Here is a 25,675-nt window from a genome sequence, read left to right on the forward strand (position 1 = left end):
CACTGAACAAGTAACATGGAGCTGCTGGGCCCAGCACCCGCAGGGACAGGAGTCAGGGTTGGGTGCATTGTGTGCTGGGCGGCAGGCGTCTCAGACTGGCACAATGCACCTAAGAAGTGTCCCAGATTGTCAACAACAGACGCACCCAGGATACCCAGCGCGTCATATGTGGACGTGAAAGTCCAAAGACCAAGCAGCGATGTGAGTGAAAATGTGTCGCAGCCATCAGGCCTTACTCTGCTATAACAGATGTCACCTCTGTGTTGGAGGTCAAAGTCACGTATGAATGAATAATTAAAGTAATAAAATGAAGAGAACTTTGTTTTAAAATGTCTTTTTTACAGTATTTCAACAGAGCGTCTCCAAAAGTGTAAAAGTGCAGCAGGGTTTTTCTTCTCTGGTAAAATCATCTTCAGAGAAAAGAATATAATTCATGCTGTGATACGCTCGCTTGTCTTTCATGCACATGCTCTGACTGCTGGTATGTGAAGTATAAATCAGTCGTCTTGGCATCAAAAGATTCTGTCTGATATTTTTGTTAAAACTAAGTAATTCATGCACTTTTATTGAGAACATTATATGTCCAGCCAACCATATTCCTCCCTGAAATATACGTCTGTACTGGACAAAATATTTCGCTCTGACCTTACTGACAGTTTTTCTTGATTGCTCAGACACGATAAATGAGACTGGGATCCACTCGATCTTCATAATCACCTCCTCAGCGCTTTAGTCTCCTCTTGTGAATGTGTTCACACGTTTTTCACAACACAGATCTCACTGACAAACCAAACACTTTGTCTGTGTTAAACAGAAGGAAAACATGTGTTCGCAGTTGATAGAAATTAACTGCATGATTATGTGTGTGTGTGTGTGTGTGTGTGTGTGAGACAACAGAGTGAAACAATTAAGTTTCTCCTCAGGGATTAATAAAGTTTATCTTCTTACAGAATAGGATGATGAATACAGTTAAACCAAAGCACAGTGTGTGGCTGTGTGAAGAGTTCAGACACAACATGAGCTGTAGATGCTTCTACATTTATAGGCTGCTGCTGCTGCTGCTGCTGCTGCTGCTGTGAGTGTGGGTTGTGTCTGGGCAGCGATGAGTTCTGGCTTCAAGGATTTATTAAACTCTGCAGCCTCTCACAGTTTAACAAAGACAGTCCAAACAGAGCATCATCACAGCAGACTCACAGATGACGGGTTGATGACAGTCTGTGATGAGTCCTCAACAGCAAATACAAAGATCCTTTCTGACTGCTCTCAGATTCTATGAAACGCTCTTTGGGTAACCTGCCCCTTTTCTATTGGCCAACAGAGAGAGCATCAGGATCCTCTCCCTCCCTCTCTGTCTCTCTCTGATGCGCTCGTGCCGTGTATCTGCGCTTTGACTCTGCGCGCTCTGTGTGAGGCACACGGTCTAACTGGCTCTGATCCACCTTAAGAGTTGACTTTGGCTCGGGACCTGTGGCTCAAAGAGGGGCCAGACCCCATGTCTGGACTGCAGACATGCTGAATCCAGTGCTTTTGGAAATCAGCGAACAGTAAAGAACTTTGAGGAGAGACTTGAAGAAGCAGCGCATCAGCAGAAAAAGTGTGGAGAGGAGAGGAGAGGAGAGGACGCCGAGGGGAGGGGGGCTCGCTTTTAAAAAGTTAATCAAACATTACCAACAAAGTGTAGCTCCGCTACATTTTTTTCTTCAAAGGGGTTTCCTCTCCAGCCAGCAAAATTTCACCCAAAAGCAGACAACAGGATCGTCCTGCGCTGACGCGGCTGGTCGGCAGGAAGCGGCTGGTGGCGGCAGGGGTCCTGGGGGTCGTTATGGTTCTGGTTTTGGTCATCCTCATCCCGGTTCTGGTCAACTCAGCGGGGACTGCGGCGCACTACGAGATGCTCGGCACCTGTAGGATGGTGTGCGACCCGTACGGCACCAAATCTCCCACCAGCACCGCCACGGCGGACACGGTCCGAGACAACAGCCTCGTGCAGTCTTTACCCACTTTTATCCAAGGTCCGAAAGGGGAGCCGGGCCGTCCGGGCAAGGCGGGTCCGAGGGGACCTCCCGGTGAGCCGGGACCACCCGGTCCAGCGGGGCCACCTGGAGAGAGAGGTGAACCGGGCAGACCTGGTTTACCGGGACCTCCGGGACCCAGCGCAGCTGCCGGAGCAATAAGCGCGGCCACCTACAGCACCGTGCCCAAGATCGCCTTTTACGCAGGGCTGAAGAAGCAGCACGAGGGCTACGAGGTGCTCAAGTTCGACGACGTTGTGACCAACCTGGGAAACCACTACGATCCGACCACCGGGAAGTTCACGTGCTCCATCCCCGGGATTTATTTCTTCACTTACCACGTCCTGATGCGCGGAGGCGACGGCACGAGCATGTGGGCTGATCTGTGCAAAAACAACCAGGTAACACAAACTGAGCATGTAGGAGCAAACAGCAGCGGCACAGTGTGACGCTCTGCGCGCGGACACTTTTCAAAACTTGTTTTACGCGCGACTTCACAGAGTTAACTCTCCATTTAACACATGTCACACACAGCTGGTGGAGTCAAGTGCTGAGCACGAGTTAGGCATGTAACAGTTGCTGTTATTACGACCAAAATATCTGCGTGTGTGTGTGTGTGTGTGTGTGTGTGTGTGTGTTGACCAGGGAATTGTTCCCTGAAAGGGGAAAGACTAGCGGCAGAGTCTGGTCATGGACCAGAGGTGGATGGGCTTAATGGGACAGCAGGTCAGAGGTCAGAGTGTGAGGAGAAGCTGGGTAATTACTGGAGTCCTCATGGGTTTCTGCATTACTTAGTAGGCGGGATGGAGAGAAGTGTGAGCACTCTGAACAACGGTAACAAGACGCCGGCCAACAACAGGACAGCAGCGCTGCACCGCTGGGCTTTAATCCGTCTGATATGATCTTCATTATGTCAGTCATTACATGAGTGGCCATTCCTCTGTGATCTCAGCGTGTCTCCGTCTCTTCTCACGCAGTATCTTTCAGGTAAAATAGAAATACCACAATGTAAAAGCTGTGAGTGAAGAGCTGCACTCAGCGACATTATTCATGCAATTAATCCATTCTAATAACACATGAGGCCATTTGATCAGCTCTGGTTTCTAAGATGTGTCACAACCTCACAGACTCTCTGAGCTGCAGAAATACATCATAATATTTGGTGACTGCATGTTTGCAGCAAAATAAATAAATGCTTCAATAAATGAATATATAGCGTTCAGTTCAGTTTGATTTATAAAGCCCAATATCACAAATCACAATTTGCCTCACAGAGCTTTACAGCATACGACATCCCTCTGTCCTTATGACCCTCACAGCTGATCAGGAAAAACTCCCCAAAAAAACCTTTAACTGGGAAATAAATGGTAGAAACCTCAGGAAGAGCAACTGATGCAATTGACGTGGTGTGTGCAGTACAAACATAAATGTGCTGCTCATGTCTGGGTGTTTGGAATATTGTTATGGAATAAGGGAAGATGTGCAAAACATCCCTGCAGCCACAGTTGTTTGCTGTATCCTAACAGCTCAGTCACCAAACATAAAGTCATTTATTTTTCAGTGCAAAAAACGTAAGATAATAACAGCAAAGCCTGCGGCTGCACAGAGGCCCTTTGGTGCCTCCTGTCTCCTCTGTTGTGTGTCCTGCTCTCTGTGCGTCTCTGCAGTCATCAGGCTGTCAGCAGCAGATCTAATCCATGGGGCAAACCAGTGTTGCAGCGTCGCTCCACCAAGCAGATCCCCTCCTGCCTGTCAGCCCGACACTGTAATGCTGCTGCAGAGCGCGCCCAGCGCTGCAAACATGTCTGGAATTAAAGCAGCAGAGCTGCACCCCATGACAAATCAGCAGCTGCTCAAAGACATGTTTCAATTAGGACGGCGGCTACTGAGACTCTTACACACGGTCAGAGCACAAAAATGATCAATACATGATGATGGCGACCGTTGCTTTGATTTATGATTCATGACAAAATCACTCAGATAATGTGACTTCACTTTACATGATTTAAATCAGTTGTCTCCGTCTTACTGAGTCATTTTCTGTTTTTCTTTGAGTTCTAACAATGAAACGCAAATGATCTTGTTACGATAATCTTCTTAAAATCATCATCACTCTTCTGGTTTGTCGCGCAGTGACCACGTTACATCTAATTCATACAACAGAGGAGCAAACATGAGTCATCTTCTGATGTATCGCTGGTCACTTGTTTTAAGAAAAGTCACAACACGATGCGTTCAGACGGAGATCTTTGCAGCGCTCCACTCTCTCCCTGTCTAATAACGTCTGGAAACAAATGTCAGTGAATTCAGTTCATAGGAAACATCACATGGAGACGTCTCCTACAGGGGACAGAGATGTTTGTCTATATGAGGTTGTTTTCTCACGCTGTTAGTTTCTGTGCCAGTGTAATAGTGATGATGATAATTGTTGACAGCCAGTTATGTTTTGAACAGCACTCTGGAAATATTGTCACAACCTGTTTTTATCAGTTTAACATCTCCAAGATCAGACACATGCCCAGATTTAACGACGCAGAAAAAGTCACACATGCTTTCCGGTCATCCGTCTCAAAACTGCAACTCACACAGCAGCCAGATTATTCTCCTCAGCATCACTGCACTGGGTGGTCGCCCATTATCTTTAGAATACACTTTAAAATGTTTTGAATCAGCTACGTAACCCCTGACAGCCCAGTCAGGCCCAGATCGAAACCTTTCAGCAGTCCCACGGACCAGGCTGAAAACCAAGACGGCCCCTGGTCTCTGGAGCAGCCTCCCCTCAGCGTGAGACATCGTCAGACTCCACCGAAGCTTTAAGTGCCCCGTTAAAACTCACTGTTACAAGAAGGCCTCTCTTTATAGTGTGTGTTTTATAAGCACTTCCACATATTTGAGATCAGGTCTAATTTTTTTATACATATGTTTTTTTGTTTTACTCAGATTTTCCCTGCGTGGATGAGCCTCTTTCTCCCATCCACATTTTACTTATTGAAACATGACATTGTATTTTTGCACTCGCTCCTCCGTCTGCTCCTGTGTGTCCTCTGTTTCTGATATTTTATTTTTTATCCTGTAAATCCTTTCTGCTTAACTTATTACTATTTTTATTATTATAATAACTATTATTATAAATACCAAAGCAGCTGCTAACAGACCTGATTGTTGCTGATAGCTCATTCTTTTGTTTTAATTATTGGCATTATTTGGCCTCTGGATCGGTGACAGACTCATCAGCAAGGTGCAGCCGATCAGGTGAAGGTGAAGCTGAGCGGCTTTTTCTTTTTCTAGATTGTGTAAATAGACGTGTGCAGGGAGACGATCTTTGTCTTAGTCTCTGTCCTCTGTCCTCTGCACGCAGGCTCCATCAGCCTCCTCCGAAATTGCTTGATGTCATCTGATGCTCCCCACAAAAACCCACAAATAGAGACAAAGATATTTAAGATGAATCATGTCCTTATTGAGGTCTGCGGAAGATGATGATCAAATAATATTCTGTTCATATAAATAACAAAAGTATAAATCTGACAAAGGGAGTTGTGCTGTATAATAAGTGTTTGGTAAGTGTACGTTAACTTGAGTAAAAGCTAACATATGCTGGACTGAAGAAATGATCTGAATACTTTTTCCATCACAGCATTACTACAAGAAAAGTTTGTGATAATTAGTAAAGATAACAGCCGGCTTAATACCAAAATATTCCCACAACCAGAGGAGTGAAATGACCTACAATCAGATCAGTACAACCTGACTAAAAATATAAAAGAATAAAAATGTGTTCCAGACATTTTCCAGCATTCCCTTTGTTCCAAAACTGGAACAACAGTAACTTTAAAACAGAGACAGATGGGGGTCGAATATCGGGACGTTTCCAGGCTGCACAGAGAAGACGAAATCTGTCCAAGCACTGGTCTTTTTGTATATATGCAAAAGTTAGTCATATTTTGTGACCCCGCAGTCATTTGCTCACACTGCAGTATAAGAGTCATGGTTAACTGGGTTACTCATCCATTCATCCATCCATTAGCTATACATGCTCATCCTTCAGAGGGTCATAGAGGGGCTGGAGCTGATCCCGGCTGGCAATGAGATGAGACGAACAACCATCTACGCTCACACTCACATCTACGGGCAGTTTAGAGTCACCAGTTAACCTGCATGTTTTTGGACTGTGGGAGGAAAGCGCCACTGACGTGAGGTGAACATGCCCCGATCACACAGAAGGCATTTTGCGGGTTGCAAAACACGAGGCGCACCACACTGCCTTTATTTGTGTAAATTGAATGCTACTAGTAATAAAAAAGAAAAGCTACTGTCTGTAGCTCTGGTTGAGGGTGAGAGGCTGTCAGCAGATAAACAGAGATCTGTGTGGGTACATGAGACCCTAAAAAAGAGGCTGGATCATGGGGAGTACCACCAGTTGGTCCAGGAGCTTCTCCTCCATCATGGACGTTTTTTTAGGATGCAGATTTTAGGATGACTCAGGGGCAGTTTGACAACCTGCTGTCTATCATCAGGCCGTATAGCTCTGGGTATCCAGCAACCACTACCACCAGTTTCTCCTCCGTTGTTTACCAACTGTAAACTTGTTGTCGTGACCACCACAGAAGCCCCGCCTGACTGGGCAATGGGGAAAAAGCAGAGATGACATGTGACATTTTTCCGCTCTGAATTGATGTTTTTTTAACTCGAGGAGTTCGGAACACTCCGGCAATAAAACGCCAGAACCCTAGAGCTCAGAAACATGAGGCGCGCAGCAACGTGAAAACAGCGAGCAAAAAGCTTCATACTCATGAAAAACTGTCACAAAAAGCCGCCTCCAGCTGCTGAAACACTTTGAATGTGATCGGGGCCAAACTGCAGAAGGGCCAGGTGGGTTTGAACCCAGTACCCTCTTTCTCCTTACTGTGAGGTGACCACTGCATCACCACACAAACATCACAGTGTGATCCACGTCTGGAGTCAACTCATCCTAAATTCCATTCACATCAGAAAGTCAGTCGGTTTAACAGATGATCTTTAACCTGAAAATAAAGTCGGGGCGCCAGGAGCCGATCCACAGGATACAGATCTGGACCAGGCATTGCAATGATAGGTGCTGCCTGTCAACAAACAAACACACAATCACACCATGCAATACATACAAACACCGACGGAGCTGACATGAAAACTATTTTGGTTCAGTGAACGTCTGCTGTCAGTCGGCCTGGTGAAGGCACTTTGACCGGTCTCTGTCCTCCCAGCTCCTGCAGAGCTGGGAGGACAGAGACCGGTCAAAGTGTTCGGATTCATCTGAACTTTGAGTGAACTTTAATTCATTTTAAGGTTCGACATCACAGTGCCTTTTTTTCCTAAACGTAACGGCCGTAATGTTACGTTAATTACTCAACTGTATGTTAAGGGCATAATTTCATTCATGGGCCGCACATTCATAGGATATCATGGTCTATGAGAATACATTGGCATCTGACACTGAGGTTTGAAATGGTCCCAGGCGCAGCAGAAGTGTAAACAGGGGCATGGAAGGGCAGAGTGAGTCCATACGTTGTGTGCAGCTCAACAGTAAAGTGAGATTTTACCTGTTTGATTAAATTAATTCTCTGTAAAGTTTAGGTGACTGGACAAAATTATGATGTCGCGCAGGATTCACAGGGATTGGCTGAATTTGCAATAACTGTTGCAGCATCCTGGAGGGACGGCTGAAATACAACATTAGAATATAAAACATGGTTTATTGTCTCAAACTGGCAACACTGGCAGTTCTGTACAGAGACGACAGAGACCGTCCGGGATGTGGAGGGATCGAAGACCAGCCCGGTTGCCAGGAGAAATGTTGGCATTGCACAGTTCTGCAAACAACAAATACGTTACATCTGTAAACTACGGCTGGGTGATGTGCCTAAAAATGTTCTCACAAGAAAAAAAATCATATCAGTCGTATTGTTAATTATCAAAAAAAGGCTGTCAATTGTGGATTAAACTTTTATGTATCGTCAGAGAAACAGCAGAACATTAAACAAATCTGAGGCAGATTCAAAACAATTGTAGTCAAAATGAATTAAACAAATACACCAAGAAATCTTAACTCTGGTACAGATGGTTTTAACAATGTCGTAAGTGTTTTAGCCGACGAAGGAAACAGAATAAACATAATATATATACATAATGACATATCCTGATGTTTGCTGAGCAACAGTTTTCTGTGAGAGGAATTAAAGGCCTGTTGATTTTAGTGATTTAAGCAAACAGTAGCCGGGACTATTAACTGAAGTTTATCTGTGGTTTGCAGAAACTTATAATGCCAACACTGATGTTGAACATATTCTGATTGAAACCAGGATCAGAAGTAAAAGTTGAAAAGTTGAATAAAAAAATATAAAATATGCTAAAATGATTCTAATCAATCTAAAGTCGTCAAACACCGTCTTTTGTCAGTGGATGCTGGCGTCAGACACGGACGCAGGGAGACACCCTTCGTGGCGGTTTGATGTGGACTGACTGACAACAGTTTGTAACATTGTCGGCAACTACTTTAATATAAAAATCAACAGTCTGTGGGTCGGGCAGGAGGGGGACAGGGTGGGTCAAACAAACGCTGGACTTTCATCTGGGACCCTGGTGTTTGGTTCCTGTGTACATTTTAAGCCAAGTCATGATGTTGTTTTGTAAACCTAACCTTGTTCTTTTGTAACATTGACTTAAACAATCAACCTGAAAACAAAGTGCTTTACCTTTATTTCAAGTTCATTTTGAAGAGACTGAGCATGTAACGAGCAGACGCTTTACATTTCCTGTGAAAACAGAAGTGTATTTTGACACATGTAATAACACATGTAACAAGTGACACGCCGTCTGCAAATGTCCAAAACTGACGCAGGAGGATACGTAGTGCGTAATGTTTTCACATGTAGGTGTGCTGAGAAGCTGGGATGAGAACACATTGGGTTAAAAGAAATTAACAGTGACTGTCGGTAGGCAGGATGTGAACAGTGGTCTGCTGTGACCGTCTGTCTAATGGCCGACTAACACAAAAAAACTGTTATATCTGTTCATGTTATTAAAATTACCTGTTTTCTTATTTGTATTTATAGCAGAAGTGGGAGTCTGTCTGCTTCATTTTCTGTGTTAAACTTTTGTGTATTCCTGATTTATACTTCAGCTAAAATGAGTTAAAGCCAACAAAATATACAGAATAACCAATAAAGTCAATAATTCTAACAATGTACGTAAATTAATCCAATAATAAAGCATGGGTTTTATTTGAAGCCCACGCCTCTGATTGGCCACACAGCACTTCTTGACACATCTCTCACATGTCTCGCCCACAGACTGTACATGTAGTGGATTGCAGTGGACTCTAGCCTCTTATACACTGCCAGATTTTAGGCGAACGTTGGGCCGCTTTGCCGGCAAGCTGCGAGCGTTTAGACACAGAGAGCCGGATTGGTGAGTTGATCTGAGGTGCCCAATTTCCCGCCTCGTAGGGTAGACATATTGCCACCACGGGAAGAGCTGCTGAAGACTTGTAGGAGGAGACACTGGCGGTGGATAAACAGGAAACAGCTGATAGCAGGAATTAGCGAGCAGCTAGTAGCAAGAGGGAAACACAAACCTGACAGACACTGTAAAGATGAGCAACTGGGGAGACAAGGAATTGCGCGCCCTCCTTGTCCTCGCAAACGAAGAGGCCATTAACCGTCAGATGACGGGGACGGTGAAGAACGGGCCGACTTACGAGAGAATCACCGAAGGACTGACCAGCCGCGGCTTCCCTCCCACGTCACTGTTTACGTCACACGCTGAGCTACACGTTTTGTTACTTGCTCACGCCCCCCATTGCCCCGAAAAAGGCACATTCTGTATAAACAAAAGTAGGTAGGCGGCATTTTGCTGCACTCCCCGATTTTGTTTTTATACTGCCAATGCTGAAAAAAGACTGATTGGGCTTTCCTGCTAATTTGCACAACTCCTGTTTAAAAAGGGCTTTATTGTTTAATTACTGTCTTTTGTTTATTCTGGATTTATTGAGTGAAAAATATAATTCAGAATTGTGTTTTTGAGTCAGTGACAGAGACATGCAGACTGAAAGAGGCCGAGACAGAGAAGTGCATAAAGGAGGAAGAGGAGAGAGAGATGGAGAGCAATAGGCTGAGTGATGATGTCATGTTCACATGTCACAAAGTCTTAAAAAAAAAGAAAAGATGAAAGTTTTAATTTAAATTTAAGTCTGTCATTTTATAACAAGCAGTTCAACTGAACATTTTTGTTGCCTGTTTGTTTGGCCGACAGAAAACACTGATTTGATATAAAGTCAAAAAAACAAAAGTAACTTTGCAAGTAGGAAGTTACTTTTGACATTTTCTGGTAGCTTAGCTGCTACATTTACCCAGTCACTCACCCAACACAGCCGGCAGCTATCTTAATATAAAGACTTTACATATTTTGTGTTTTTTTTCTTTTGTTTTTGTCTAACTCGTGTGTCCTTGTGTATCAGTCTGCATCTGAATGTATGATGTATGTGAAACCCTGAGTATCTTCCATTTCTCCACCTCAGAGGAGTCAAGCTGTGACACATCACTTTGCTAAAGTGCAAAACCATCCAAACCAAACCTTTTCACTTTTTGTCCCCACCCAAACATTGATTATCAACACGGCCAACATGTTTCTGTTAGTAATCGTTAGTTCAACTTTCTGCATCGCCGCTTATGATACCACATGTGTCGCCTGCTGTTGTTATTCAGCTGTTTTATATTTTGTGTTTACTTTAAGGCGCATGCACAAGTGAGGCTTAAACTAACGTTACCGACCGTTGTTACAGTCTGTAAATTGTTTCAGTTCCTGGAGGAGGTCAGAGGGTTTAACAGGTACAGCTGTGTATCATCTGCGTAACTATGGACAGAGATGTTGTTATGATGTGTTATCTGTCCCAGGGGTGGCGAGTACAGGGTGAACAGAGCAGGTCAAAGGGTAAATTCAGTGTAGCATCAACTTTTCAGCTGGGAGCATTTACGCTTGCAGTTTACTGAGGTCTGCATTCTGTAGATGTAACTTAAGTTCATTTAATAATGTTGTGTTTTAGTCTACTGTAGTCTACAGTACTTTGGAGGAGGTTTCAAAATATCGCAATATATATTATGTATTTCAATATAGCCTAAAAATGACATGATATTATTTTTCAGCCATGTCACCCAGCTCTAGTCAGGAGGAGTGTTGCCCTGTCCATTGGCAGTGAAGTAGGATGGGGACACGGTCTAGGAACGGGTCAGCGAGGAGGATCTGACAGGTTATTGTTTAATGTTGTAGTTATTGATATAGAATTTAAACCTTTGTGTTGGTACAACCAAGGTTTCCATAATGGCTTGTTTATTATTGATTTATTGTATGATGCGATTTGTTTCTTGATTTTGACCGAACTGTTCAGCTCTGGGTCGTCTCAGACCCTCACAGAAGGGGGGCTGGTCCATTGTGGACTTGATCCCTTAAAAAAGAAAAACTGCTCTCAGACCCTGAGAAGTCCTGTTCATAAGGGACTGACAGGCAGTTGATAAAGATGTGTAACGAAAGAATAAGTTGACCCAGCATCTGTCCCATGCCACCTGTTCCAGACAGAACTGTGCATCCTGACCCCCAAATTCCACCTGATACGTTTCAATTCTAGTCAATGTGTGAGCTTCCACCAGCTCCGTCTCAGCTGCGGCGCTCCGGAGCCCTCCGCAACACATACACAGGACTTCTATTTTTGCCGGACGCCGGAGCACAACGCAGCAATTCAGCACAGAGCAGATCGTGCGGGGCAGGAAGTCGTGCACAGAAACAAAATAAAACATCTGGTTAATTTTCAAAATAAAATACACAGTGTTCACAGCGGATCATATTTCCCTGCACTACACCTTGAAAATGTCATAATGGGCGGAGGCAGGCCTGAAGTCAACAGGTCAGAGGTTTTCAGGCGTCATTTCACCCCGTTGACACCATGGACGAGGAGATGTTAATCATGGAGGTGCACCCAGATGTCTTCCTACTACTCCTCTGGTTTTGTGGTTCTGTTTATAGAAACTACATCTTGTTATATCGCGCCATTATGCGTGAATTCGCGAGATCTCGTGGATACTCATGGCTGCACCGCTCCGCACAGCAAACGCAGCTGGTGGGTGTTGACGGACGGCGGAGCACGCAGCGGATAACCAGCGAAGCCGTTCTGCAGCAGACACACATCCAGTGGAATTCCGGCGTGACTCGAGCTCCAGCTGCCAGGGACAGGGTGGGGCAATGCCCTAATGCCCAAATGTATGTCACATTTTAAAGTGGGTTATAGTAATCAGTTGTTACAGAGGTACAGAAGCCCTGAAATGCAAGGTGATTTTTTTTTAGTCTTGTTTAGCCTTAATGAGGATGTTTTAAAAGAAAAGAGAAAACCTCGCTGAATCAAACACTTGGTGCACGATACAAAGGGCATTGGAGGTTCAACCAAATGCAGCATGAACAAAAAGTTTTATCTTCTCACTTCACTACATACAAATGTTGCCTGTAAAAAATAATGTAAGTGTGCAGTGGTGCAGATTCTACTTAATAACTTACACCAGAGCTGCCAGCTGGCGACGTCTAGGTTCCAACACGCGCATATGGGCAGTCTACTTGGTGGCCGAGTGAGCCAGCAGGAGGAAGAGAGATTGATTTTTTTGCACAGACATTACCGACACAACACCGCCATAAAACTCTGATTAGCCCACCACACGTATGTCAAACACGTGCCAAGGGGCTGGATTTATATGATCATCACTGCAGCTCTCACACAGCAGCAACAATATCCTGATTAATAGCAGATGGGCTGCAGGTGGGAGAAATAATACATCATTAATGAGGAAAATATTAATTACATTCTCTAACGTGAACATAGCAGAGAGCACAGCAGCATGTGTGTGTGTGTGTGTGTGTGTGTGTGTCCATTCAGAGCGACGCTGTGTTTCACTGACAGACTGAGATATTAAAACTCTCGCTCATGTTAAAATTCCTTCCCGAGGTTTTGAGGAACTCCTCTTCACCTCACAGGTCAGGATCTGCAGCTCTAGTTCGTTCTTTTTCCCTCTGTCACTGTTCTGCCTGTTGTGGTGCAGAAGCAACATTTATACTCTGCCACAGGGATAACTGCAATTATGATCTGTATCTATAAAGAAACAGCAAAAATAATGATTTATAATAAAATTACGTGATTTATATTGTAAAAGTGTTGGGCGCTCTGCCAGTGCTGCATTCTTATGATAGTGCTCAAATTAATAAATGTATTCTTTGATTTTGAAACAGCAGTATTAACCCTTTCTGAGGTTATTGCATTAATAAACCACTGCATTTTATTTTAAGAAAAACCCACGACATGAGATTTTAGATTCAGAATGTAGCCTGGTAGAAAGTCAGAGTCAGAGTCACTGTGAATGATAAACTTTGTTGGAAGCCACATATAAATAATGTGAAAACTAAAATGTCTGAAACCATCGCTATACTTTATAAAACAAAGGATGTCCTTAACAAAAAGTCATGATGCACGCTTGACTTACTGTGTGGAGATATTTGGTAACGCATACAAAACTAACACTCAGCCTATTTTTAAGTTACAAAAAAGAGCTATACGAATTATAAATCGATCAAACTACATTGAACCAACTAACAAATTGTTTATTGATTTAAAAACCCTTCAGTTTTATGATTTAGTTGAATTTAAAATGGCACAGATAATGTACAAAGTATATAATAATTTACTTTGCTGCAGTACTCAGAGGCTGTTTGAAAGCAGAGATGTTTCTGTCAGAGAAGATGAATTAAAAATGTGTAGTTCACTTTCCACATTTAAAACTAAAGTCCTAATAAAATATAAAAATCAGGTATGAAGAAGAGTATGAAAATACCGAAACTCTTGGTTGTATTTGCTTGGATTTTTGTGATGGAACATTATTTATTTATTTCTGTTGGATGTTGAAAGCTTGCTGTATAGTCTAACTCAGATCATGAAGTTAAGGAGTTGCCTTGCTGAAGTTGTTTTTTGGTAAAAAGGGTAGGCATAATAAGCATGAGCTTCACCTTTTCGAGTAGCTTCATCCCTTGTTGTATTATGTTTGTGATTGAGGTAAATCTTCTATGTATTTTGTTGAGGGTGTTTTTCTGAATGCTAATCGAAATAAACGAAACTAAAAAACAAACAAACAAAAAAAAAAAACTGTGAACATAACTTTCTACTTTACTGATTTTGCTTTTTGTTTCTTTACTTCTTAACCCTAAATAAACCAAAAACACATTTTAGCTCATTTTCCAACACGGGGAGCCGACTCCAGTAACGCAGGTCACAAACAAGCGTATCTTGGTGTGTGCATCACCAGGAAGTGTCCACGAGAAACACTTCTGTTGCATTGTGGGACTTGCAATGCGTTTTTCTAAATGCTGCACGTGTTGACAAATTGGTGAAGATGTAACTTTGTTTGATTGTATTCTAATTGAAAAAAGTGTTTTCTTTTATTTGCGGTGTGTTGACCTCTCAGGGCCACCGTATTTTTTAGATAAACAGCCCTTTGGAACAATGAACAGTTGTTTCTGAGGTGATATTAAAAGATTGGCGGCTGTGGCTCAGGTGGTGGAGTGGGTCGTCCACTAATTGGATGTTTGGCGTTTCGAGCCGGGTCCATGTCATTGGTTCGACATCCCATTAGTCCGACTGTCCGCGATGCTGAACGGCTCGCAGCGGGCGTATGGTGCGCCGCGACCGGCTTGAGGCGGAGCAGGCTCACGGCTTATGTGTTTGTCACTTTCTTTTTCATTTTAACCCACACCATGATCTTTTCCTGACCCTAACCAAGTGGTTTTTGTGCCTAAACCTAACCAGACCTTAACCACAGGGCATCATGATGATTTCGGAACGGACTTCGGAACAATGAGTTTAATATGGTCGGAACAATGGGCTGTCGAACCAATGGGCTGTCGAACCAATGGGCAGTTCCCTTTCGAGCCCCAGCTCCTAAAGTCTGCAGGTCGTAGTGTCCTTGGGCAAGATACAGAACCCCAAATTATTCCCACTGGCTGTACCATCGGTATGTTAGTGTGTGTGAATGTAGCACGTAGCACCTTGTACGGCCTTGTATCAGCCACCAGTGTGTGAATGTGTGTGTGACTGGGTGAATGTGACATGTAGCGTAAGAGCACTTTACAGAGACTGTGTTGTTAACAAAACATGTTAAGTATGTTAGCACCACTGCCACACTGACACAACAATGCTAAAGAGGGTTTGTGGCTCAAAGTTTAGCCCCTTACGCACGACGTCGACAAGCGCAAATGTCCAAATGAGTAGTGCAGTTAGCTAACGTTAGCTTCCACTAGACCCGACATGTGGTGTGCAATGCGCACAGTAACATAATGAACCTACAGACTGACATAAAGCGCTCAAATTATTCTAAGCAGTTGACATTCCTAACTGGGAGCCAGTGTGAAGAGGCTAAAACAGGAGTGATGTGGTCACACTTCTTGGTTCTGGTTAAAGCTCGGCATCTGAGTTCTGTTCAGTCTGCAGTCGACAGTTTGATTCAGGCAAGTAAAGAGGCTGTTGCAGTAATCCACACTGTAAAATTATTATTATTATTTTTATTAATTTAACCTTTATTTAACCAGAAAAACCTTGAGATAAAAAAAAAAAATCTCTTTTTCAGGAGCGTCCTGGCCAACAGGCAGCAACATGACACAGAACAAAAAGTACAGAATAAAAACATAAAGCTTCAAAACAAGTAACATAAAACACAAAATAATATACTACAAATAAAAGCTAAAAAGTTTGTCAATATATGCTAGAAATGAACTATAAAAATGGCAGCTACACGTGATTACAAAGAAAAAAAAAATATTTGACTGTAGATGAATTGCTTTCACAGTGAGTTATTTTTACAGTAAATTGTTGTGAATGTGACTGTAAACTGTGATCTCACAGTAGTAATGCCTGCATATGACTGCTGTAAAATGATTATATTTAACAGTCACCTCACAGTTTATGCACATTTGATTACTACCAGTGGAATTACTGTGTTTCACTGTAATCTCACAGTTAAACTCCATTTATTACTGTGATTTAGCAGTGACGTTACTACATCTACCTGCATGAACTGCACAATAAAACTCTGAATTCTGAATTTGGTTAAATATCACATTAAAAGTGTAATTTATTGTGAAATATTACAGTTACATGCTGTAACTTATTGGACATAATTTTCAGTGCAGTGACGAGATGAAGGTGTGTGAAATGGTCTCTGTGTTTGAGTTCTATGTTAAGATGGATCCAATTTTTTAAATACCTCTAAGATGATGAAAACATGATTGCAAAAGCTTTATGGTGTGTTGCTCATAACCTAAATTACTGTCAAACCAGACAAGATTCCCTGCAGCAGGCTTGATATTATCCATTAGGGAGACCTACCAAAGGCACAGTTTGTTGACCCAGTGAAAGAGATCTCTGTATTGTTTGAGTTCAGCTGAAGAAAATCTTTTGACAATCAGAAAAATAGCATTCCAGGGACTGTGGGGTTGGCAGGTACATCTGCATATCATCAGTATAGAAAATAAAAAGAGACACAGTGCCTATGGATACACAGCCTGTTCTCATTCCCAAGTCCTCAGATATCACCATGTTCCAGTGATTTTGGAAAAAAAGAAATTGTCACAAAATGCACCTTTCATGGCGGTATGATAACATAAGGAGCTGGAAAGTCCAGTAGGGTTAGTGGGAGGGGAATTGGATGGGTCCAGTAACCCCGGACTTTCATCTGGGGGCCCAACGTTCACTTGCTGTGTGAATGTCAAAAGTCACCTTTCACAGCAACTGATGTGCCACCGGACAGCGTCAGTCCTTTTGTGGTGTAATGATACGCTGCCAAATGGCACCTGTCATGGCAGTATCAATAAGCCGCTGGACAGCATCAGTTTGAAACACTGGCGGAAACGATGTAATATAAGGAGCTGGAAAGTCCCTGTGGGGCGAGCAGGAGGGGTGGTGGATGAGTCCAAAACAACCCTGGACTCTCACCCAGGAGCCCGCTGTTCACTTCCTGTACGAATGTTGAGACAAACCATGAAGTTTTTCTCTAAACCGAACCACGTGCTTTTGTTGCACAAGCAATAAACATGAACATGAGATGTTTTCGTGATGTTGTAAGTTTATTTTGAAAAAGACCGTATGCATCTCACGAGCAGAAACTGCATTTCCTGTGAAAACAGAAGTGTATTTTGAAAAGACACAATGTATGTAACAGGCTGAAGTCGACACGCTTTCAGCAACAGGTGCAGGACGATACCTAGAACATCAAGTCCACAGACAGAACATCAGTATTTGAGGCGCTGGGAAGAGAACTCGTTGGAATACAATAAGTACATGCATAACTTATTGAACAAAAGCTAGATTTGATCAAAGATTATAAGCAACGCTTTAAAAATATACATCTAAGAAGGTGTTCAGACAGTTGTAGTTCAGTAGTTAGCACACAGGGTGTGTGTTGGTTAAAACACATTGAGTCTGAATGTTAAAGTTCTTTGAGCCTGTGGTGGAAGGTGTGCAGTGACTCTGCTGTCCTCGCTTTTGTTGAGAGTTCATTCGACCACTGTGGAGCCATGACAGAGGAGGACATTGATTGACATGAGCAACCAGGAGGTCCTGGGAGTGACAGGCCGGCCCAAAGACACTTGGAAATGCCTGAGGCATGTGTGGCTTCAGCTAAGTGACGTCAGGGTGATTGACCAATTTATATTTGGAATCAATTAACTGTGGCCAGAGGCATACCATCTTTTCAGGTTGTCTGTAAATCCATCCATACATCTGTCCGTCTGTCCGTTCATCCCATTCTTGTGATTATGATATTTCAAGAATGCCTTAAGATAATTTCTTCAAATTTGGCACAAACGTTCACATGGACTCTATGGTGAACTCATTAAATTTTGTCTGTCCAAGGTCAAAGTCATTGTGACCTTATCTATCTCAAGAAAACCTTGAGGGGATATCCTCAAATTTGGCACAAACATCCACATGGACTCATGGACGAACTGATTTGATTTTGGTGGTTTGGTGGGGTTTTTTTCGCCATAACTCAAGAATTCAAACGCTAATTATGACAAAATTTCACACAAATGTCTAACAGGATAAAATAATGAAGGTCAAAAGGTCAAAGGTCAGCATGACTGTGACATCATCATGTTTTAACGTCATATCTCAGGAACAGAAGGGGAGACATTTGGTCAGATACTGAATTGGTGACTCTAATCTTGAAACTGTGCTGATTGTATAGATCTTCTGTGTGTGAAGCATCCATGTTTTCACTGACATGGATGGAGACTGTCAGAGACACTGGACTGGTGGGTGGAGTCATACAACCACAGGGTGGACTGGTGGGCGGAGTCATACAACCACAGGGTGGACTGGTGGGCGGAGTCATACAACCGTGGGGAAGTAATTCTAGTTTCATTTATATATATCAAGACCATGATCACATGAGACTGAGCACAAACATCACATACAGTATTAACATAGGATAGGATTTGTCCAGTGGAAGTGGGGTGTAGGGGATTCATAGCAAGATCAACTGTCTCACTCCTGGGGGAACTCGGAGTGCGGGGACAGAATTTGAGGAAGACAGTGAGGGAAATGTCAGATGAAGCAATTAAATGCAGCCAGTTTATCTATTACAGAAGAAATAATGTCAGCTGGGGGCCAGCAGGGGGAACTACTAAGCAGGGCACATAACTCCTTGAGATCAGGTGGAGAGATCCACTTCCTGTCAGGAGAAATCCAGGAAGAGGAAGTATTTAAGTGTGGGAGTGGCCTATTGGAATCCATTTTGTTTGAGGCCATGCGGCAAGGTGAGTGTGCTTGCTGATCCTGTAAGTCCAGTTAGCTCCTTTAACTTTAGCTTATATTGTAGTTATGCTATGTAGTGTGTGAAATAGAGTATGGTGAATGTGACAGGAAAGCTAGTATCAGCATTGCTTCTGCCTGGAGCTCGCATGTACGGAGCCTGGGTTTGGTTGAAGATGGCAGTGCTGTTTGGGCTGAGAAAGCCATGTGTAAGTAAGAAGGAAATCCAGGAAGAGGAAGGTTATTTAAGTGTGGGAGTGGCCTATTTGAATCCATTTTGTTTGAGACCATGCTGCAAAGTGAGTGTGTTTGCTGATCCTGTGAGTTCATTTATCTCCTTTAACTTTAGCTTACATTGTAGTTATGCTATGTAGCGTGTGAAATAGAGTATGGTGAATGTGCTAGTAAAGGTAGTATCAGCATTGCTTCTGCCTGGAGCTCGCATAAACGGAGCCTGGGCTTGGCTGAAGTTGGCAGTGCTGTTTGGGCTGAGATCACTGTCCAGCCTCCTGGAGGTGTCATTGTTGTGAGGGCTCGTCCTGGGGAGGTAGACTGTACAGCCTAACCCGGCGGGGGAGTGTGATAGCCTAACAAGGCTTCCTTCCCTGGGTCTACCTCCTCTGTGGTAGTATAGGTAAGGTAAAGGAGGTTGTTGGGTTAGTGTGGGGAGCAGTGAGACCTGGCATTAGGGGAGTGTCTCTGGGACGCCAGAGATCACTGTCTAGCCTCCTGGAGGTGTCGTGGGACTAACTAGACGAAACACTGGTGAAAGGAGGTTCCCACCCGATGACCCCAAAGACATGCTAGTTATCACTGCTCACGGGTCTGTATAGTTAAGCCTTGCCATAATAGCTTATCGTAGGGCTTAGGAGGATTATTCACTGAGTGCTGATCCCTTTTTTTTTTTTCTTTTTTTTTCTTTTATTATTAGAGCACAAACTTCTTGTGTTTATTTGAATACAAAACAATGGCACACGGCATGTTGCTACAAAGGAAGGACATTCTTCCAAAAACTTTTGAACTTTGAAACTCTGAAAACACTTGACGTATCTGACTGTGACAAAAGTAGCTCAAACATAGATGGGCAGTTTGAATAATATTTTGCCTTCCTCCATAATTCATTAAGCCTTCATTCTAACATTCAGACTAAATATGACACTCATTTCCACATTATCGTCACAGAAGTTGCAGATCCTCTGGTTCTGTTCAGCCCTTTATCTTTGGCTTCAGCAACGCTGGTGTTGTTCAGTGTAATTGCAAAAAGCCAGGGTATGATTGAGGATTGCACAGGAAAGGTTCATACACTGTCACTTTTTAATTATGTACTAACACTTTTCAAAAAAGATTACAGTTGACAGTGGTGCAGGCTTCTCAACAGTCATATTACACTCTTGTTTTCTCTTTTTAATACTTTGTTAAAGTGATGAAATAGAGACAGCACAGTGTTTGACATTTATTGTACCCACAGCAGTTATGCAACAGCCTCTGCTGGGTTACAGCAGCACCATTTTGTAAAAACTACATGCAGAACTAGTAATAATGTCAATTTTTTAAGTTTATTTATGATTAGAATTACATTTGCTAACAATTATTTTGGACCACGGTGCATGGTGTATTTTTATTGTAGCCTAGAGTGACATTAAAGAAGTACAAAGAGTGGGGGCAGTAAAAGTGTCTAATTCCTGGAGCGATATGGAAACAGAGTTTTGTCTTTTAGTAATGATCCTTCATCCTCTGCTCCCCTGTCCTACATGGTGCTAGTGACAATGACAGGCTGACGCCAGTGTGGGGGATGGTGTTATATAGTAGTGTAACTGCTTTCAGGAAGAGCTCAGTGTGTGTGTGGTTGTTACCACCAAGCAGTTCAGTTCAGTTCAGTTCAGTACACATTTTTCTGTTCCCACAGTAAAAGTTGTGGATGGTAGCAACAGAAGCGTTCCTTAGCGTCCCCATGTTTGGTCCCCCCTCTGTTGGGGTACCTAGCACACAGATCTGGTACTAAAAGGTGGAGCTAGAAACCCTGCAGTCTGATTGGTCAGTAGAGGACGCTCACTCTGGTTTTATGTAACCTCTGTTCATACATCAGTAAACTACAACTATAAAATGAAAGAGAAAAAAATAACTTCATTCACTGGGCCGACTGCCGGCAACTTTTAAGGTGGAACGTTAACTTGTAATGTTACTCAATGCATGAGTTGATGACGTGAATCCATCAGCACACCTTAAATTTCACTGTGACAACTTTGACCATCACTTTAGTTTTTATATGACACACACTTTTAGTAATGACTTTAAAAATATAGATTAATTTGGAGCGGATTATGTGAAGGTCATATATTCTAATCCTCACTTCCTGTGGGCTACAGCAACACTAAACCCCTGAGCTTGCCTGAGAAGGACTAAATGCACAAAGCTGCTATTTTTAAATATCCCATGGAGAGAGACTCTCACTGCAGCCTGTTCTATTTTGTTGTGAAAATGTGGGCGTGCAGCCTCGTTCTGTGGACGATAAACCAGGTGCAGACTTCCATCTGTGTCACCGCTGATGAGGAAATACAGCGAGTGCTGGACGGAGCAGTGAGTGACAACAACCCCGCCCACATTTAAGAGGACTGTCTGAACAGACCGAGGGTCTAGGGACCATGTCTGAAGGCTTACTGCTGGTTCTGAAAGGGTTTGGTGGAGACGGGGCTAAAATGTCCAGTACAGTGTTTAATATTTCCTGTCACTCCCATCTCCCATTGTTGGTTTGTTTTGGTGTTGGCGTCTGTGTATCAATACAATATTGTCCTGTAAAATATCATATTAAGATACTAAATTGATTTTTTCCCCAGTAAACACCACATTTTAAATATGATCCTACCCTGGATAATGAAGAAGAAGATATACTTTATTAATCTCTGAGGGGAAACACACACATGCACAAACATGACCTATATATACATTAAATGGGGAGATGTCAGAGTGAGGGGGCTGCCACGGACAGGTGCCCCGAGCAGCTCAAGGGCACCTCGGCAGCACCCAGGAGGCGAACTCTCCAGCTAGTAGTCCACACTCCATATTTGGTCCAGACAAGGACTTAAACTGGTGACCCTCCGGTTCCCAAACCAGGTCCCGATGGACTGAGCTGCCGCCACCTTCAGAAACAAGTTTTTCATGTCCATGTAAACACACTCTACATTAATCAGCCTGTCCACTCTGGCTGATGACTGGTCACTAGTGATGGCCAAATGAAGCCTCGTGAAGCATTTTCTTTATTCTCTGAGCCCACTAGATGGCGCTCATGGTTTAAAGAGAGAGGCTCAAAGAATGGCAATTCAGAGTGCTTTCAACCTTTTGTTGAACAAAAAGCGCCATCTAGTGGGCTCAGAAAGGAAAGAAATGCTTCATGAGGCTTCATCTGGCCATCACTACTGGTCACTGTCTGACCTGCACAGCCACATTCTACTGCCAAGCATAGCTCAGCTGTCAGTCTGTGCAGTAACACACATACACCTGTTGGATCTCTGAGATGTCATAAATATGCCAGCAGAGCTTCACATGTTCTGTGCTTTTGAGATATGTCTTAATATGTATGATTCGTGCATGACTTTGTGTGTGTGTGTGTCTGTGTGCCTTCCTGCAGGTACGTGCCAGCGCCATAGCCCAGGATGCGGACCAGAACTATGACTACGCCAGTAACAGCGCCGTGCTGCACCTGGAGCCAGGAGACGAGGTCTACATCAAGCTCGACGGAGGCAAAGCTCACGGAGGCAACAACAACAAGTACAGCACCTTCTCTGGATTCATCATCTACGCTGACTAGACAACAACACATCCGTGCCCTCAGCTGTTACAGGCCTCATGCCCAGACTTATTCTTTAAAACATGTGTGGACAAACCAGTATAACTCAGCCCCCATAACCTGCAGATTATTTAAGTTTCTGCATTCTGACAACACCCCTGTCCTCAGTGCAACTTTGGACAATAACATCGATGAAATGGTTCAAGTGTCAAAGTGTGGGATCAAACCCTGTCGTCCATGTCATGTCTTCATACCATTACGTCACACTTGAACTTACAGCTGATGTCTTCATGTTAACGTAGGCCTGTCACAGAGTGATGATGGTCGAAGGGAGAGCAAGTGTGTGCATGTGTGGGGGGAGTTTCACTAAACACTGTAGCATAGCCCACATACAGCCGATGAGGTGGTTTTAGGTACGTTAAGAGGAATGAGTTACACTGATAGACGCTACGGCTCATTGGATCGGTCATCAACTTATTAGGCCTGTCAACAATTCAAACTGTCTAGAAAAGTGGAAAAGATAGAAATGTAGCAGCCAGTGAGTCGGTCTGAAAATGATCTGTGGGATAATTTTGTGCAATATCTAGTATAATAAATTCTATTTATGGTGATAATTAATAAGAAAGCTCTCAGTCAGTGTGTGTGCTTTGTTTTCCTTCGTTCTGTTTTGACACCATGCTGTGAAGATAGCCAGGAAAACATGTAATCAATTAACACTGTTTCTTTTTGTTGTTTCGATTTCAAAACCTAGCCAGAGTAACTTTATGTTAGTTACGTAACTGTACGTGAAGGAGGTATCATCAATCGTGGGGCACTAACTCATGGGATGTCATGTGAACCGTTCTATGAGGATATGTTTGCAGATATTGGGATATAAACGTTCCAACATATTCTCATAGAATGATGTCCTATAAATTCGTGCCCCATGAATGACGATACCTCCTCAACGTACAGTAACGTAATTAACGTTAGGTTAGGTTAGGTTTAGAAAAACAAACATGGTGAGAACGTACCTTAAATGTTCACACGAATCTTAACATGGGGCTCCAGGGGAAAGTCCTGGGAGAAAGTCTGTTTTTTTGTGACGCATCCACAGCCCTAACCCGCCTCCTTACAAGCACTCAGGACTGCTTCTTGTTTACTGCCATCAGCACATTGGTCACGTGATCACAGCCTTTCAAAATACGTGGGATATGTACGAATGTGAGTGCATTACTTTTTCGTAAGCCTAATTTACCCATGACGTCTTGTATCCAGATTAGTTACTTAAAAAAACTTAAACCTTCCCCACATGAACTAAAAACTTGGCGGGGAAATCTTTGTTGGATTACGTCAAACTTAACAGAGGGTGAATATGTGGGAGAAATAAATCTGATTACAACAAAGGCCCCTGTTGAGTTTTTCTCTGCTGTCTGCTGGGTGGCATTCAGAGAAACTCTTAGTGGAAGATGGAAGTGAGGGCGGCCATGTTGAACTTCAGACAGTGCAGTCCTGAGCACTTAATGGTTCCCTGTGAAGTTTTTTTTTCTGTTTGAGGTGTAATGGAGGGTACACGTGGCTATACCCACCTCTTTCTCTGGCCGTGGACAGTATACCCACCTATTTGCCCAAAAGGCATCAGAATGAAAGGAAGAGTATACCCACTGTCTACTCAGTAATCTCCCCCAGAGTCCTGCACAGGTCCATTTTTATAAACCTGCGTCCGCCCATACCCGTAAAACTCTGTAGTCAAAGCCGCACCCTCCCGCACCCGTTAATAAAAGTCCCATGACCCAACCTGCACCCATGATCAACCCCCCCAGGCTCCAGTCCCTCACATGAAGCTGGCTCTCCGTTCTTGAATTGGACGTCTCTTTGACTGGATGGTGAAAACATTCAATCACTGCCAGGTTAGGAAACATGTTAGCATGCTCCTTCCACCACCATCAAACCTCCAAAGGATCCCAACTCCATGTAGGCTGCCACCTCATCCTCGGGCTGCACAGTTTCATGGCTGGAGTCCTCCACGTCGGTGACCAATGTGACCACGGGGTCAAAGGTTACACTGGTGGCACTGACTTTCAAAATAAAAGGAGCTGCAGCTTGATTACAGTGATTATACTGCACTTATTTCTGAAAACTAAAAAATATATTTTTGCTGCTGCCTGCCCACGTTTAGTTCATTTTTACCCATGGATTCATATATATACACATATTTTTGCGGGTTACCCATCAGGTAACTTGGTCATGAAACTTGGTGGGAGTGTGTGAGACATGGCCCAAGGAAGAACCCATTACATTCAAATACTTGAACTTTTAATATTGCGAGATAAATGCCATACATGTTAAAATCCAGTAGATGTTCAAAAGTGATGAACCATAGCTAATTAGTAGAAACACAATGACTTCATATCACAATCCACGTTCAGCAGTAACCCTCTGGACGAGCTCACACATGCAGTTGCTCAAACTTCACACAGAAAGCAGTCGTATTAGAGCATTCTTCGACTTTTAGCCTCGGTCTGTGCCATTCTAGTTTATCTTGTGCACATACACATGCACGCACTCAAGTAGGGTGGTGCACATTCTTGCCAATGGATTCACACTAGTCTTCTAAGACGCCAAGATATGCTGCAGGGAACGGAAGACTGCATTCTAGTAAACATGGATGTGAACAGTGTTGCATTTATAATACTTTGCCAGTGTTTCATGTGGAAGGGAGGAATACGTCCGACACATTTGTAAGACCTTCAGACAGGCCGAGTTCCTCAATGAAATGACTTAGGATGCATCTGAAATTAGTGAAATTGCACTAGTAGCAACTAGTGATGGCCAAATGAAGCCTCATGAAGCATTTTCTTTATTTTCTGAGCCCACTAGATGGCGCTCATGGTTTAAAGAGAGAGGCTCAAAGAATGGCAATTCAGTGTGCTTTCAATCTTTAGTTGAACAAAAAGCGCCATCTAGTGGGCTCATGAAATAAAGAAAATGCTTCATGATGCTTCATTTGGCCATCACTAGTAGCAACAGTGCTGG

The 25,675-nt window shown here is 43.2% G+C and overlaps 1 protein-coding gene across 1 annotated transcript; it reads left to right on the forward strand.

Annotated features, from left to right (window-relative positions):
• The first annotated feature begins 1,335 nt into the window (after positions 1–1,335).
• Positions 1,336–23,449, forward strand: c1ql3a (complement component 1, q subcomponent-like 3a). Its single transcript, XM_033638203.2, has 2 exons — positions 1,336–2,413; positions 22,502–23,449. Exons 1-2 carry the CDS (start codon positions 1,823–1,825, stop codon positions 22,679–22,681), a joined length of 771 nt encoding a protein of 256 aa, XP_033494094.1. The 5' UTR covers positions 1,336–1,822; the 3' UTR covers positions 22,682–23,449.
• The last annotated feature ends 2,226 nt before the right edge of the window (positions 23,450–25,675 follow it).

This window comes from Epinephelus lanceolatus, chromosome 20, assembly GCF_041903045.1.
Source record: "Epinephelus lanceolatus isolate andai-2023 chromosome 20, ASM4190304v1, whole genome shotgun sequence".
NCBI classification, from domain to species: domain Eukaryota; kingdom Metazoa; phylum Chordata; class Actinopteri; order Perciformes; family Serranidae; genus Epinephelus; species Epinephelus lanceolatus.

Bases quoted from the DNA above. Each gene is read 5' to 3' on its own strand.
- c1ql3a (XM_033638203.2), top strand. From the start codon at position 1,823: ATGGTTCTGGTTTTGGTCATCCTCATCCCGGTTCTGGTCAACTCAGCG. The intron at 2,414-22,501 runs GTAACACAAACT...GCCTTCCTGCAG, and splicing joins ATCTGTGCAAAAACAACCAG to GTACGTGCCAGCGCCATAGC.